General features: G+C 46.3%; 1 protein-coding gene across 7 annotated transcripts in view; it reads left to right on the forward strand.

Moving 5' to 3' along the window:
* Window positions 1–15,811, forward strand: part of Ttc23 (tetratricopeptide repeat domain 23) — an 85,425-nt gene that overhangs the window by 66,074 nt on the left and 3,540 nt on the right. For 5 of the 7 annotated variants that reach the window (XM_063249953.1, XM_063249951.1, XM_063249952.1 and 2 more), the window contains exons 8-9: window positions 556–683; window positions 3,845–3,994. In XM_063249953.1, the coding sequence (XP_063106023.1) occupies window positions 556–683; window positions 3,845–3,994 (278 nt within the window). Of the gene's footprint in view, window positions 1–555; window positions 684–3,844; window positions 4,066–15,811 lie in introns of all 7 variants that reach the window. The other 2 variants (XM_063249950.1, XM_063249955.1) reach the window with 2 other exon arrangements.

Here is a 15,811-nt window from a genome sequence, read left to right on the forward strand (position 1 = left end):
TTCACTTTCCATCCCCCCGTCATGCCTAAATTTTTCCTTTTCTTGCGTTCAGGATTGACATGTATTTAAAAAGATTGTTATCAGATCGTAGCCAGTATATTTATAGGTTTAGACCATTCAGGGTTCTTTCCTCAGCAGCATGTCAACCATATTTTCTAGGTTTTTCTTATTACAGAAGTATGTAACAAGGTAATAGAGTCTACTAAAGAAAAGTGGGCCATTGCAGTCCTTGTCAGTGAGGTATACAGTTATTGGATGAATAAATAATTATCATGAAAACTTACCAATGTGATCAGATCTGGGGAACAGTTTCTCCTTTTACAGGAGCTTTGCTTTCTGTATCACCAGGAAGCTAAAATGTCTGAAAATTTGGGACAACAAATTGTTAGATCCTTCTGAGTCTTTTCTGATAAAACCAGTCTCCTTAACTGGTTTCCCTTGTCCAAATGCTTGTTATTTTCAAATAACTCACTGCCACTAAAAGCATAGTTACTTAATTTCCAGTTCAGAACTGTGAGCAGTTTTCAAAATTGTTACCATCATGCTTTTCTTCAGATGTGGCTGAGAAGTATTTTCAAGAGAGCATGGCTCACCTTAAGGATTCCGAAGGGGCAGGAAGAGCCAAATTTCTTGCAATTCAAGATGAATTTTGCCATTTTCTACAAATCACCGGACAAAAAGAGGTGCGTGAATTCAGAATGCAATTGTGTATTTATTCACACAGGTGATAGGTGATATTCAAAGGGCCCCTCCTTCACTCCGTACCATCTGTTAAAGGACCTACTATGTGCATGTACTAGCCACAGGAGGGATTCTGGTGTGCAAGCTGGGGGGCACCCTTGGACTTGCTGCTGGAAACTGGAAAAGTGTTTGTGAGACTATATATATAGATGATGTATCTACCTACAAAAGATCCTAAAGACCTAGAAACCTTGAGAAACCAGTGGACAAACTGCTTACCACAGCCTGCAGCTCTGGTTGGGACAGAATGTGACAGGATATCAGGGTATCTAATTCCTCTCCCTCCTTCTGGGTAATGAGTGAATTTGCATAGTTAATGGGAAGGACACAGTGCAGAGATTTCAGCCCACTCTCTTGCCGTTGATGCATACAGGCTTTACATGGCTTATAAAAGAAGGATCGAGACCCAGAATTTATATTCACTGGTAATTAAACCCATGGGAATTTACTGCCTAAAAAGCCTAACAGCTTCCAGAAAGCTACTGAAGAGTTCCTCTACTTATTTTTTTATTTTTCCCCTGTCCTTTAGGGCAAATCTTGGGGATGAACATTTATTTTCCCCTTGCTTTCCATAGCTGTCTACCCACACAGCTTTTTGGTCATCCTTGACCTTCCCTAGTCCTCTCTCAGGTAACAAACATGGGCATGTAGTGTACACCCATATTTCTCAGGCCAAAGAAAGGCTATGGTCACCATAACAAATGAAGTTTCAATATTTTTCTGGATCATACAACCAAAGGAGAGAGGGTCCTTCTGGGGACCTCTGATTTCCACCACAATCCCATCTCCGGAAGTCCTGTGGGGAGTGTCAGGCCAGAAGAATGGGGCCTCAGCCCATGCGGCTCCTCGGTTGTTTCCAGGCATACCTTAAATCCATCCATCATTTTCTGTCTGCTACCCCAGCAGGCATCATCTTTTGCCTAAACTGCTCTAGCAGCTCCTGTCTCCCAGCTGCCTGCTCCATGTTTGCCCTTTTCTAATTTGTTGTGAATATGGAAGCCATGGTGATCTTTTCAAAAAGTAAATCTGACTAGTGGACATTTATTGGTAAAACATCCCAATGAGCCCTCAGTTTCCCTGAGATAAATCACAATCCCTGCATTGCCCCAAACACCTTCCCCATCTGGGTTCTGCTGATAGACACCTCTCCTGGTCTTCACTAATTCCCACTTCTGGCCAGGGTCCACTTCCATTGCTCTTGCAAAGACCTTACTCCCTCTGTCCAAGCTGACGCCAAGCCGTCCTTCTGTACTAGCCAGCTTCCTGGATTCTTCTTCCTGGACTCCCCCCATGAGTCTTCCTCACAGAGGCCTGTTTGATGCAGGAAAATATCTGTAAATATGTATGTGTGCAGGTCCCACATGACTACACTGAGTTTAGTGGCAGTGGGGTGTCCTCGGAGCAGTTGGGGGTGACGAGCAGATGGCAGACGTGTGTTCAGCTTCAGGCCGGCTGAATCCTCTGACCACTCCAGGCCACGTGCCCTTCCCTGTTCTTGTTTGCACTCCTGCTGGGGTGCATGCTTCCGAGGCAGCCGGTGTCCTGTGTCACTGATGGTGTGCCATGCCACTCTTGCCCAGGTCACGCACATCAGTGGTGTTGATCAAAAGATGTGTCTTGCCCTCCCAGGCTGCCCTGGGCCATTTTTACAGATTGGCTATTTTCATTCTAGGGCCAATGCCAGCCCATCCAGTGGCCTACAACAATAGAAACTATGCCCCTTCTGCAGGTGGTCACGGCCCACTGTAGTGTACATTGAAGAGTGCAGTGCAGGCTGGGCGTCAGCCTCTTCCATCCTGTGTGTGCGGAGCCTGAGTGGCAGCACTGTGCCACGCAGTGTGACCACCAAACCTCTCACTGTGGGGTGTAGTGGGAGTTGGCCACCATGAGCTTGGTCTAAGGACAGTCTCAGAGATGAGCCAGGGGCTGCCCTTAGACAACTCCAGTGTGACTGCATCCCACACATGGTCACGAAACTGCCGCCAACAGGAAGGTGATCTTTGGAGAACAACTTAATGTCAAGAAATACTGTTTTCCAACCAACTCATTTTTCTAAATTCAAAGTTGATTTAAATAGGTTGGATTAAATCAAAGAAAATGTCCCATCATGTTGGAATGCTTACATTTTTTTCCTAAGCTATTTTCTATGAGAATGGACATCTTGGGAGTGTGCTCTGGATATCCCGTTGGGTGTTCACGTATGTAAGAGGATCAAGGCTCACACACACACACACACAGAAGAGTATAGACCTAGCAAGTATTGAAATTGCTGGCTGGGGGTAGGCCCTCACTCTGCCTCCCGTCATCCATGAGCTGCCCAGCTCTGAGCAAATTTCTGAATTGCTACTATGTGCCTCAGTTTCCCCCTTTGTCAAATGAGGATTAAAATTGTACCCACCTAAAGAAGGTGGGGATTAAATGTGATCAGACAAAACCATAGTTTCTAATACGTAAAGACACCTTACCTGTTAGCTGTTACTCTTAATGTCCAACCGAAATGATTCCGATAATAGCAGAAGCAGGGTTTTTCTGTTTTGTTTGGTGTGGTTTGATTCGGCTGATCTGTATGGTACTGGGACCTCCACATTGAGCTACATCCTCAGTCCTTTTATGTTACATTTTTTATTTTGGGATGGTGTCTTGCCAAGTCACTGAGTAGCCCGTGCTGGGCTCAAACTTTCCGTCCCCGTGCCTCAGCCTCCCAGAGTGCTGGGATTATAGGTGTGTGGCACCGTGCCCAGCTCAGAAGCAGGTTTTCTCACCAGAGTTCTCAAAGCATTCTCTTTTCCCCCAACCTGTGTCTACTATTGAGCCAGACGGAAGTAGCCCCCACAAGGGACCACCAAGCCCACTCCTCTGATAAGTAAAAACACATAGCAGTTAACTAATTGCCTTAGGTGACGCAGGTGTTTGATCAGGCTTTGAACTTTGTTCTTTTTCAGTTTTTCAAGCGAGGGTTTCACTATATAGTTCAGGCTGGTCTTGAACTCACTAAGCAGCCCAGGCTGGCCTGGAACTCACAGTGCTCCTCCTGCTTCAGCCTCCCCAGTGCCACCGTGCCAGCTGGACTTGCTAACCAGAGAGTTCTCTGTCTCTTTCCTAGAGAGCATCCTTGATCCTAAAGGAGTCCCTGGAAGCCAAAGTGGAAGCATTTGGCTATTTCAGTCCTGAGGTGGCGGAGACTTACAGGCTCCTGGGCGGGGCAGACCTGGCGCAGGGGAACCAGAGCGAGGCCCACAAGAACCTAAAGAAGGTAAAAGCAGGAGCCAGTACTAACCCAAGACGAGGCTCTCCCTCCACTGCGCTCCTTTTAAATGAAACTTTGTAAGTGGCTTGTGTAGGTAAGATAGCACCACATTCACAATAAGCTAAACCAACACCTTTGAGATGAAAGGTTTTCTCTTAGAGGCATATTTTTTTAAAACAGGAAAATTACTATTACTATTTTTTTTTTTTATCGGTACCGGGGATTGAACTCACGACCACACACTTGCAAGGCAGGTGCTTATGCCGCTGAGCTAAATCTCCAGCCCCTAAATTACTATTTTTGACCATGCAAAATATTTGCATTTTTACATGGTGTCATGATCAAGCCTTCATTTTTATTGTGCTTCTCCTGTATACTAAACTTATAGAGAAATTCTCTGTCTCTCTGTCTCTCTCTCTCTCTGTCTGTCTCTGTCTGTCTGTCTGTCTGTCTCTCTCTCTCTCTCTCTCTCTCTCTCTGTCTGTCTGTCTCTGTCTCTCTCTTTCTCTTTTTCAAATTTGGAGTTTATTTGTGTAGGTAGCATGAGACATGGATCTAATGTTGTCTTTGTTTCCAAATAGATCTCTCCAATGTCTAGCACCATTTCATTAAAGATCCCGTCTATGTCCTATGTGCTTGACTATTTCTGGAGTTCTGTTCTATTTTAATAAACTCTGTCTGTTCATTTGCCAGCATCTCACAATTTTAGTGACTGAGATTTGGTAGCGTGATTTAATGTGAGGGAGGGCTGGATACCCCTCTCTCTCATGGGTTTTCCTTCCCCTAAAATATAAGGTTTCCAGAGATTTACTTTACTACATGCTCTATACCAGCTTGTCTAGCTCCATAATGAAGTTGCTTGTGTTTTTATTAAATTATTTATAAACACATTTTGGAAGATCTGGCATCTTTCCGACCCTGAGTTATCCTACCCAAGAACCAGGGATCTCTTTCCATTCATTCGTGTCTACTTTTCTATGTTTCAGGCTCTTAGAAGTGCTCCTGCTATAGGTTTTGCACATTTCCTATTAAGAATATATCTAAGCATTTTCATTATCACTAGTGTAAATGGGTATTTATTCACTCTTACATCGCTTGATTTATTTCCATGTATATAGAAACTATTGATTTCTCTGTTAATTTCATAGCATGCTAGCTTGCTGAATTCTTTTATTGCTTGGGTTAATTTATGAATTGATTCGCTCAGATTTTCAAGGTATACTATTATATCATTCTGAATAGAAATTTGGCATTGTGTTGTCTAATTCTGTGCCTCTGATTGATTTTTCTTGTCTAATTGCATTGGCTCGTACCTCTTGTGCAGTAGTGAATAGTGGCAGGGACAATAGCCATCCTTAGTTTGTTTCTCCTCTTAGTGAATATGCCTCACAGAGTCTTCTTTTAGTGTATACTGGCTTTAAAACCAAAGCTTATAGATTTTATACCATGGTAAAGAAGTATCCATCAATTTCGAGTTTTACCAGTTTTTTTAAAATCAGAAATAAATGTTGAATGTTATCACAGGCTTTTTCAGCATCAATGGAGACCATTAGATGATTCTTAATGTGATATTTTGTTATAATATTGAGCCAACCTTGCACTGCTAGAATAAATCCCCCTTAGTCTTTTGAATTATTCTCCTTGCATGATGATGTCTAAGTCCATCTTGTGTTGCTATAACAAAACACCAGGAAAAAGGCATAAAGTAAAGTATAAGAAGAAAAGTATTTCTCACAGTCGCGGAGACTGGGAAGTCCAAGACCGGGAGCTGGCGGGTGGTGAGGGCCTTTGCTGTGTGATTCCAAGGCAGAAGGTAGACAGGAAAGAAAGGGGGCCAGTGCTCAGCCCTTTGTAGTGAGCCTTCTTGCACATGCTGAGCCCAGTAATCCACTTGTGAAGGCAGAGGCTCTGCCTCTCTCAGGCCCCATGTCTTCCACACTGTGGCAGTAAGTTTCCGACGCAAGCTGTTTAGGGGACACATTGAAACAACAGTAGACTTTGGTGTTGTTTGCTAATATTCGTATGTGAGACTTCTTCAGGCACCAAAGTTATATTTGCTTCAGAGAGGGAATTTGATGTTTACCTTTATTTTTCATACACCGAAGGAATTTATGTAGCATTGAAACCACCTGGTGTTTGAAGGTTTATATCACCTATTAAATTCTTTAGGCCTGGTGCTTTTTGTGGTAGGAAAGTCCTTTAAAAGTTTCTCTATTTATTCTATGAAGAGTGATCCTTTAAAGCGTTCTACCTCTAGTTAAGTCATTTTGGTAAGCTTACTTAACTAAGTAGCTATCCATTTCATTTATTTACATTTTCAGATTTATTTGCATAACGAGTTGCAAAGTAGTCTCATGAATTTTTTTAAATTTCCACTTTTTAATAGATGTTTCCCCATTTTATACTAGGGTTTTCTTCCTCCTCCCTTGACTGAATTATTTAGCAGTCTGTCTAGTTTGCTAAATTTTTTTTTCTAAAAACCATAAATCTATTGTCTTCCTATTCTCTATTTCCCTAATTTTAAAGCTTATCTTTATTGTTCTATCTTTGTTCCTTTGTTTTGTTTGCCTAAGTTTTTTTCCTATCTTTTGAATTGCGAATTTGTTTTCATTTTTATTTATCCATTTAAGGCTGTGAATTTTCCTCTTGTTATTGCTTTTAGTGCATCGTTTTGACATGTTTCCATTATATTAATTAATTTTAAAATGAGGGCCTCCCCATAATTTCTGAATAAGATAACTGTTAAAATCTAAAGAAATAACTTTAGCTCTGAATAGCTTATCCTAGAAAATAAGTTGTTTTTTTTTAATACTAAGGATCATGTGCAGGGTCCCTCTGCTACTGAGTTACACCTCTAAGCCTCTTTATTTTTATTTTCTATTTTGTTCTAAAACAGTGTCTTGGTAAGTTGCCCAAGTAGGACTTGAACCTGTGATCCTCTGCCTCGGCCTTCCTCCGTGCTGGGATTATGGGCTACGTTGCCGTACTTCTTCTTTTCTCCAAGATTTTTTTTTTTCTTGTGACTTTTCTAATCCTGCTGCAGAAGCCGCCAGTTTTGGTAACATTTGGGTTACCAGGATCTAACAAGATGGCGCATTGTCGGTTTGTCCACAGTTAGTGATTGGACACCGTCTGTGTACCAATCTCTGAGCTGGCCACACTCGGGAGTAAAGTTAGGGACCAAGACAGACGTGCTCCTTGTCTGTGTGAGTCCCTCATCCACCTAATGAGACATCTCTTAAACCAGCGATTTCCATATGGCAGCGGATACATTACAGGGAAGGGAAGGGGGAGGCAGGAAGCTGAGGGTGGTGGTTTTTCCGTCTCCCTGTCCCCATGTCCGTGTTACAATAGCGAATGTTTTGGAAACAACCCGCATTGTATTGAAAGACTTGCAAATGCCAACTTATTTAAACCCTATGGAGTTTAAATTAACTCAGGAGTTGGGCACCTCTGTTCCCAAGAAGGAAACTGAGGCTGAGAGGTCAGCAAGCCTCCTGGCCTTGATCACATCGGGAGCTGAGGGATGCACCAGGCAGTCAGCGCCATACTCTTCTCTCTGTACTCTTACCCGTTTCATCTCAGGAGCGTCAAGCTGGTGGCATCGTGGGGAGAATGCCAAGGGCAGCGTGGTCGGAGGTGTTGGGTCACCACTGACAGAACACAGCTGAAACCAGCTCAGGCTTCAGGGGGCATCCACAGGCTCGTGGTTGTCCGAGAAGGGCGGAGTAGCCAGATCCCAGCAGGCAGAGATGCAGTGAAGCCTCAGGAGGAACCAAGGGACAGCTTCTAATGCCAGGCGGGCTGTCTCCACCCAGGACTCCGCTGCACCTCGCTGACCTCCCCTGCACCGCAGCAGTGGCCTCCCCATGCTGGAGACCATGACTGCCATTACCCAAGGGTTCTACCCTGACCCCTGTCCCTGTTCTTTATCTCAGTCTGAAGGACTCAGGGGAGGACTGCTAGGCCTGGCTGGAATCTAGTGCCATCTCTGGATCAGTCAGCAAGGCCAGGAGAGTGAAGGCTGGGAGATCAGGGTGCTTCTACAGGGAGAAGCACAGGGTGGGGTCACTTTATTTTGGAGTGTGTGCAGTGAATCCAGCAGGAATGACATAGCCCCTTCCCCAAGAGCTCCCCCAGAGCATCCCAGACTACTAAGTGAGATGCTGTTGTATATCTTGGCTTACCAAGACTGGTAAGTGCAAGGAGTTACAAGTTGAGTGCTCTCAGGCATATTATATACAAAGTTCTGTGCGGCAAGGCCATACTGGGGTTTATGAGAAGGAAGCTTTTAGACTGGGCGAATTGGGAATTCTAGGATTAGAAGTGGGATGGAAGGGGAAGTTCCAAAATAAGAGAGGAAAACTTGTTTAAGGAACCAGGAGCAGTAGCAGCCTACTGTCTGCAGGGGCAGGGTGTGGGGCGAATGTGCCAGGAAACCTGAGCAGGGCCTCAAAGACCTTCACACGCTCCCTCCCGGCTCCTAGCGGGGCTGGGCTGGGACCTCACACCCCAACACAAGCTCAAGGCCAGGCTTGCTACTGCCAGGGACAACTTGTCCATCCGTTGTCCTCCATCAGTAGCCCTGCCCTTCAAGCCTTCATGGCCCATCCTATAGAGAGGGACCTGGGGTCCTGGATGTTGAGTCACTTATCTCTGGGCAGGTCTGAGCTGAACCTGCCTTAATGCCAGTGATTGGCCAAGTGCTTCTGAAGCAAGTTCACCTCCTGAATTAGTCTCAGGGGCAGGGGCTGCTCTGGCCAGCACCGCCACCCATAGAGTTGAAAATCAGTGCAACTTCAAGAAACTCTTGGGTTACATCACCCTTAAAACCCGCAATAGGAGCCAGCGACCTCATTACTGTCAGGCCTGAAAACAGACGGTGACATCTTAAGCTGGGTGGTCCTTGGCCTGAATCAGAGAGAAAAGGCTGAATCTGTGCGTGCGAATCGGGCTGTGCTCCTTTCTACTACCCCACAGTACCACACTCAGGGCAGGACAGACGGGGACTTTAAACATGCCTTTCTCATCTGCTGCTTACTGGAGTTTCTCAAACGCTGTATTCAGGGCTCTGTGATGCCAGCCACTTTCTAAAGCCGCTGGCCATGTGTTTCTCTTGTTTTTATCACAACAGCTGCACCCCCCGAGTTTTCAACTCAGTGGCAGGAACCCACTGGCTAGTGGCTTTTCCAGATGGACCCTCCTATGCCGAAGGGTCCAGACATGGGCCTGTCGGCATGAAAAACAGGAAGGCCGGAGAAACAAAGCAGACAGCATGATTCAATTACTGAAAAGGAAACCGTATTATTGATCTGCCTTTTAAAGGCATCTGCCTGCAGGGAGAACTGGAGAACTCTGTTGGCTCCAGATGGAAATTTCCGCAACAAAAGTTCACAGCATTTTGCAGTACAGAAAGCTGGTTTGATCCTACAATGGGTGTCTTTGCTAATGTTTTCATTTAGGTGAAAGGCTCGGACAAGAATTTCTGTTACCCATGTCAGTAACATCCCCGGACACACGGAGCCCCAGCGCAGGGTGAAGTCAGATTTGGACCCCACTTCAATCTGGTTTCCCAATTAGAGACTGCCATTGGCAGGTTTTAACCCATTGGCTCAGTAGGTGACAGCTTAAGCATTAGATATTTCCAAAAAACAGTAATGTAATTGTATGTGACCCTTTTCTCCAAAAAACTCAAAAGTCCACTATAGTGAATCTTTGGAAGAGAGAAGGAACATGGCTTTTATTCCTAGGCTGTGGGCAAGAATCAGAGCCACCAGTCTTCCGTGGGCCTGAATCACGCTGCAGAACAAGCCATCCTGTTCTTGCTGTGTCCACTCATTTCCACAACTGGCCACACACCCAGAGCCTCCTTCTTTTTGTTTTTTGTTTGTTTGTTTGTTTTGTTTTTCTGTCTTTTGCATTTTTTTATTGGTACCAGGGATCGAACTCACGACTGCCTGCTTGCAAGGCAGGCGCTTATGCCGCTGAGCCCCAGAGCCTCCTTCTTAAAGACAGTCACCTTGTATGTGCAGCTTATGTCCTGGAGGCCTGCTACTTTTATTTTACTTTACCTTTAGCATTTTGGGTGTTTTCCCTGTTGCCCTCAGCACAGCAGGAAGCCCAGAAATAAATTTGGAGCCTTTGAGGAGCCCCACGTCAGACACCTCCTTTTCAGTGTAGACCCTCGATTGTTTCTCTTGACTTTTCTAATTGTCATTGGCTGCTTCATTGCTGGGCTGCAGAAGTCTATTTTGTTTTTCCCTAAGAGGCAAAGGCCACAGTGGTGTTCATTTCATAAAATGTCCAGTTCTGGGTGAGAGCATGTTTACAGACTCGAAAGCACTCATTGCTTGAAGGTGTTTGTAAATCAGCTGATAGGAAAACCATAAGAGGATTCCAGGTCTCCTGGTAGCACTAGCTGCAGGAAGGAGGAGCTCTCCTGAGGTCACAACAGACGTAGTCCCTCTACTTTCGCTGTCCCTGAGGAAACCCAGATGGGCAGTGGACACAGACCCAGCTACTTTTGTTGCTCAAATATCAGAGCTCATATTGCAGGCTTGGTGAGTATGCAGTGCCTTAGAAGTTCCTTAGTTGGCATTACAGCCTCGAGGGATGGAGAACCATGGGTCAGATAAACCATCCAGGCCTAAGGCTGTCTGGTGACTTGGCAGAACTTCACTGAGTGTAGGAGAACAGGGAGTTAATGGGTGAAAGACAGGCGTGGAGGAAGGGCCAATCCCCTGCATAGCATAACCTTACACCAGTAGAAAAAGCAGAGGTCAAAAATGGTAGGTGCAGGTGGCACCTGGACTCTGGAAGGATGGGAGACCGCTGAGCTCCGTGTCATCAGAGAAACATGCCAAGGAAAGTCCTGGCCTCGGAAGAGTCTGCACCCCCTGCTCCGGCCAGCTCACCTCTGAGCCGATCTTTGCACAACTGGCCCACGCCCCCCTTAAGAACCAAGCCCTGTTTTTGTGTTTTGTGCACAACGGGCTCCACCTCCCTAGCAAGGCCTGCTGATGTGCTTGTCTCCAAAGGTTTGTGTTGCAGCTGAGCTGGATAAAGATGTTGGTAGTTTGCTCCAAGACAGTGGCCAGGGGATGGAGCAAAGTCTCGGGGGTGCCCAGGGATAGCAATAAGGACATGGCAGTTGGCAACCCGGAGGTGAGGAGAGAGGACGTGGCAGGGATGGCATCCACACCCAGCGCTGGCACTCAGGAGATACTCAGGGACCCCTGAGGAGCTGCCGCCTGGGAAATGGTGCCTGGGCTTCCCTCCCAGCCTGTTTCCCATTTCCCTCTACAGCCGAGGGTCCCTCTGCCCGCCTGCCTGTGTTTCTCCCGCGGGAGGCTCCGTGCCACCTGCCCATGCACAAACCCTCAGGTCTTGGGCTTAGCAGCCCTCTGAGGAGGTGGTGCAGGGGTCTGTGCATGTGAGAGACAGACTGAAAGAGAGGGAGGAGGGTGCGTTTCCTCCAGCACACGGGCTTCCTTCTTCCTGGCCCCCCGCCACCTTTGCCTCCTCCTTCCCTGGTGGTCTCCACCTGGCTGCCTTGCTGTCCTGCAGCTCTCCACTATCGCTTCCTTTGTCTCCCACCCACCCACACCTCCTTTTTTCTCTCTCATGGCCCCCATTGCTGTTCTTCATAGTTCCCGTCACTAGTTGTGACGTGTTCATTGATGCGGTGGGGCTGTCTCTCCATCACACTGGAAGCCCGAGTGTCAGGCAGGCGTCCCTGATGCGGGCATGGGGTTGGCAAACCACAGGTGCTCAGCAACAGTGGGTGCAGAAGGGAAGCCAAGGTGGTGTGGAGGAAGAGGTGTCCCTGAAGGCGAGGTGGAGGGGACCCATCCAGCCCTGGCTGTCTTCACAGAGAACGCTGGCTGCTGGGTTGGATTTCGCTTGATCCTTTCCACTCTAATGTTAAGCCTTTCTGTCTGCCTTACACTGCTTAGTAAATGAAAACATATTTCTAGTTCCTTAAGTACCGAAATCATCTCACACTTCCATGTGTGATGGTTTCTGGGGTCTTTTCATATTAGCCGTGGGCACTGACAGGAAACTAGAAGCACAGTTCATAAGTTTTTGGGTAATTCCTCCTCTGTGGATGTAATGTGGCATCAGATAACACACATAAAGAAAAGAAGTGGTTTCAGATCCTCAGCATTGGAGTGGTTCTTAAAATTGGCTTTCCCTTCAATTCCACAGAAAGAAAATACAAATAATATGATACACTTGGTACAGACTCTTACCAGGGAACATTAGGGTTCTCCATTTCTTTTCTCAGAATCTTATAGCCTTGTAATTTAAATGACTCTTCAGATGAAACCCTGGGGAAGCTTCCTCTGTGACCAAGTAGGATGAGTTCCCTCAGCACTGTCATTACCTGAAACTCCCAATGGTAATGACTTCTCCATCTGACCTAGGCTGGAGGACCACCCAACCACCTCTACAGGGGGGCTGCTGGAGAAACAGCCCCAAGGAGAGAGACCCCTCCAGAACAAATGCACTCCCCTGTCTGTCTGCTTATTTGATGTGCATGGGTGTTTAAGCTAGAGGGTGGTCTGCTAACCTCCACCCCCATACCTGCGGCAAGCCACTCTATGTCTGCCCTGCAAAGTGTATAAACTTGGAAGCGCAGAAATAGGACCCCATTTCCAGAGCTCCTGAGTACTTAGAAACCTGGCCTTTAAACCTCAAAGTCCTGTCAAAAATCATTTTATAAAGTTTGCATCTAGGGCTGAGGATTTAGCTCAGCGGCGTAAGTGCCTGCTTTGCAAGTGCATGGTTGTGAGTTCAATCCCTGGTACTTAAATAAATAAATAAATAAATAAAGTTTGCAGCTAATGCTGAAGATCATTAGTATTATTATTTTCTTTCTCAGCAACAGAGACTGAACCCAGGGCCTTTGCACTGAATTGTATCGCCCCACACCATGCTTTTAATTTGGATTCAGGGTCTAAGTCACCGAGTTGCTCACACTGGACTTGAAATTGTGATCCTCCTGCCTCCTAGCTTTACAAATATCTCCTGAGAGAAACTTACAAGTGGTAAGCGGTCCTCTTTCTGCCGTGGATCTTACCTGGAGCGTGACCCTGATGATTTTCCATGGTGCGCTCACAGTGGACCTTCTTTCCTGTAGCCTTCAGTAACTCGCCAATCTCTGGAGCCCTGTGCTCCAGCTGTCTTAAAGCACCCCATAAAAGTGTTCTTGGGTTTATGCTTGCTCGCTTAGTTACACACTCACTTGTTTAGGGCCACTGACCGCCAAGGACTGTGCTGAGCCCTGGAACCCAAATCAAGAAAGATGAACATGGTTGCCCAAGGCCAGTGTAAACGCACTGTCTTCTTACAAGGAAAAGTGCCCATTTTGTCACTTGAGGAATAACAGAAACACAAGTGGCGGATTCTCGCAGCCTTGATATGAAACCAGAGAGTAACCATGACATAGCAGGTCCCTGTAACTCACCTAGATCCTCAGATTTCACCATAAAGAAAAGTGAGAAACAGCACATGGTGGTGGGGGTCTTCAAAGAGAAGCCTCAGAACAGTCAAGAGTGCAGCCATCTGTATTTCTGGGGAGAATGTTCTACAGGGTTCTTTATGTAACTCAGCCAAGATGGTGACAATACTGCCCCCAGCAGATTTGACTAATATTTATTGACTTTTTATTCTGTCGGAGCCACTGTTTCCAGCAAAAGAATCACAATGCCTACTTCACACAAAAGTGCTTAATTAAACACATTCAGTTAAGAAGAGCAGAACATTGCAAATGAACTTTATGCTTCTTAAATACACAGCCATTAGAACAGGTTCTAGGTGAAGTTTGTAACGGGCTAATTTTCTGTTTACAAAATGTTATCTGGGTGCATGGCGGCCACCAAGTGTACCCTCCCCGACTTTACCCCTCATGGTCATTTGCGTATTTTTGCCACTTTTTAAAACTTCCTTAAAGGCAGCTCTTGCAATGCCAACTGTCATGGAGCAAGGACCTGTGGAGAATCAAATTGCGGGAGATAAAGTCACCCCAGGTGACATCACCTCTGTTGGCAGTGGTGCCTAGCCATGCCTTGGCTGTAAGAATCTTGTTGGGGCATCTGGCCCATGAACTCAGTGTCCCCGTGGGTGAACTGAGAGGAGGAACCATGGCTCCTCAGCATTTCTGCCTTTTCTTTAGCTCCCTTCCCAGATTATCTCTGGAAAAGTTTTTTGTTAGTTGTATAAAGCTATTTTCAGAGCTTTTAGAAAAAGTAACTGATTTTACTAAGACAATGTCAATAAATACAAAATCCTGCATAGCATCATAACATGAGGACATATAGCTTAAAAGGCGATTCTAAAAGATGTTTCAGTATAATTAGGACCATGAGGCAGGCGTACCAGTGACCATTCGCAGTCCTAGGGAGGCTGAAATAGGAGAATTGCAAGTTCAAGGTCAGCCTGAACTACACAGGGAGACCCTGTTCTAAACAAATTTTTAAAAAGGGAGGAAATTTGGAAAAGCATAAAGAAAATGTCAGTTTCTTCTTTTACTGAGTTTGTTTCCTTTTCGGGTGCATATATTTATTTTTCACTTAACTGACATTTTAAAAATGCTTCTCAAAGAAAATTAATTGAGAATAAGTTATCTGGGGAGGAGTTCAGTGAATGGATGGACTAGGTTCTTTGCCCTCAGTGCCTGCCCTGGCTTCTGTGGGTGCTGTCATTGTAAATGGGATTAGATAGGGGCTAAAGATTTGTCCCTTTCTTCCAGGGGACAGACAGACAGCCTTTGCATCTCTTCTCACATCAGCTGGAATTTTAGGCATATCTCCTTAGTGGGAATGAGGAGACCTGGGGTGGGGGCAAGGAATCTAAGATTAGAGAAGCGACTTACAGGGTCCAGAGGTGGAAGGGAGAGCCCGGGCATCTGTAGGGCTTGATTAGTGAAGAGTCACTTTACCCAACCCCTTTCCATTCTTCTGACTTCACTCTCCACCAACATAATGTCACCAGTGGAAATGCCCAGCACACACGGCCTAGGGGCGGTGAGGGCAAATAGTAGGGTTTGCCTGAGGCCTACCAGTTATTACTCCCTTCCTGGGAATTGGAAACCACCCATTAAATGGTATCTCTTCTCCAGAGCATGAGGGGCCAGGAAGAAGATGCTTCAGATCCTAGAAGAGGTAGAATGGAAATTCCTCCCACGTTTCAGACCTTGGAAGCCATCTGTTAAGGCAGGGCGAACTAGACCTCAGCTTGTCTCAAGTAATCAGGATTGTCTGTAAATTTCTAAAGCCACAGTGAATGAATTAACACCACGGCACGCTGCCTTCAGCTCATCTCATGATGAATCGCATCAAAGGCGCTCTTCAGCATGTAAACAGGAAGCTGGAATGGGTTTAAAATTAGACCTGATCGCTTCCATGGAGTGCAGGCATTTCTGGTGCAGGAGGAGACCCTGGAGTCTGGCAGCGGGAGGGGTGAGAACTGGGAGAGGGCCGGCCTCTCTCCCTGACTAGTGGTGAGCAGGAGAGGTGGACTGGCCTCTGCGCTCACTGACACCGCCCCCCCCCTTTGCTGCTCAGCTGTGGGGAGGAAGCTTGGCCTCCTGGAGGGGCTTCCAAAGGCTGCGTCCCCAGCCAAGCGCCGAAGAGTTTCACCGACTGCTGTGGCTGTCAAACATGTGTCCCACCCTTCCCCTCAGTGCAACGGAGGCTCATCCAGGTTCCTGAAGACCCAGGGTCACAAGAACCTATCTGTGGGTGAAACTGCCACTGGCTGACACCCCTAGCCTGGGCCAGGCCAGGGCACTAGCACAGATTTAGAAAATCAGACGCTTGC

Source organism: Cavia porcellus, unplaced genomic scaffold, assembly GCF_034190915.1.
Source record: "Cavia porcellus strain 051 isolate PalLab524CR breed Dunkin Hartley unplaced genomic scaffold, mCavPor4.1 scaffold_6, whole genome shotgun sequence".
Classification (NCBI taxonomy): Eukaryota; Metazoa; Chordata; class Mammalia; order Rodentia; family Caviidae; genus Cavia; species Cavia porcellus.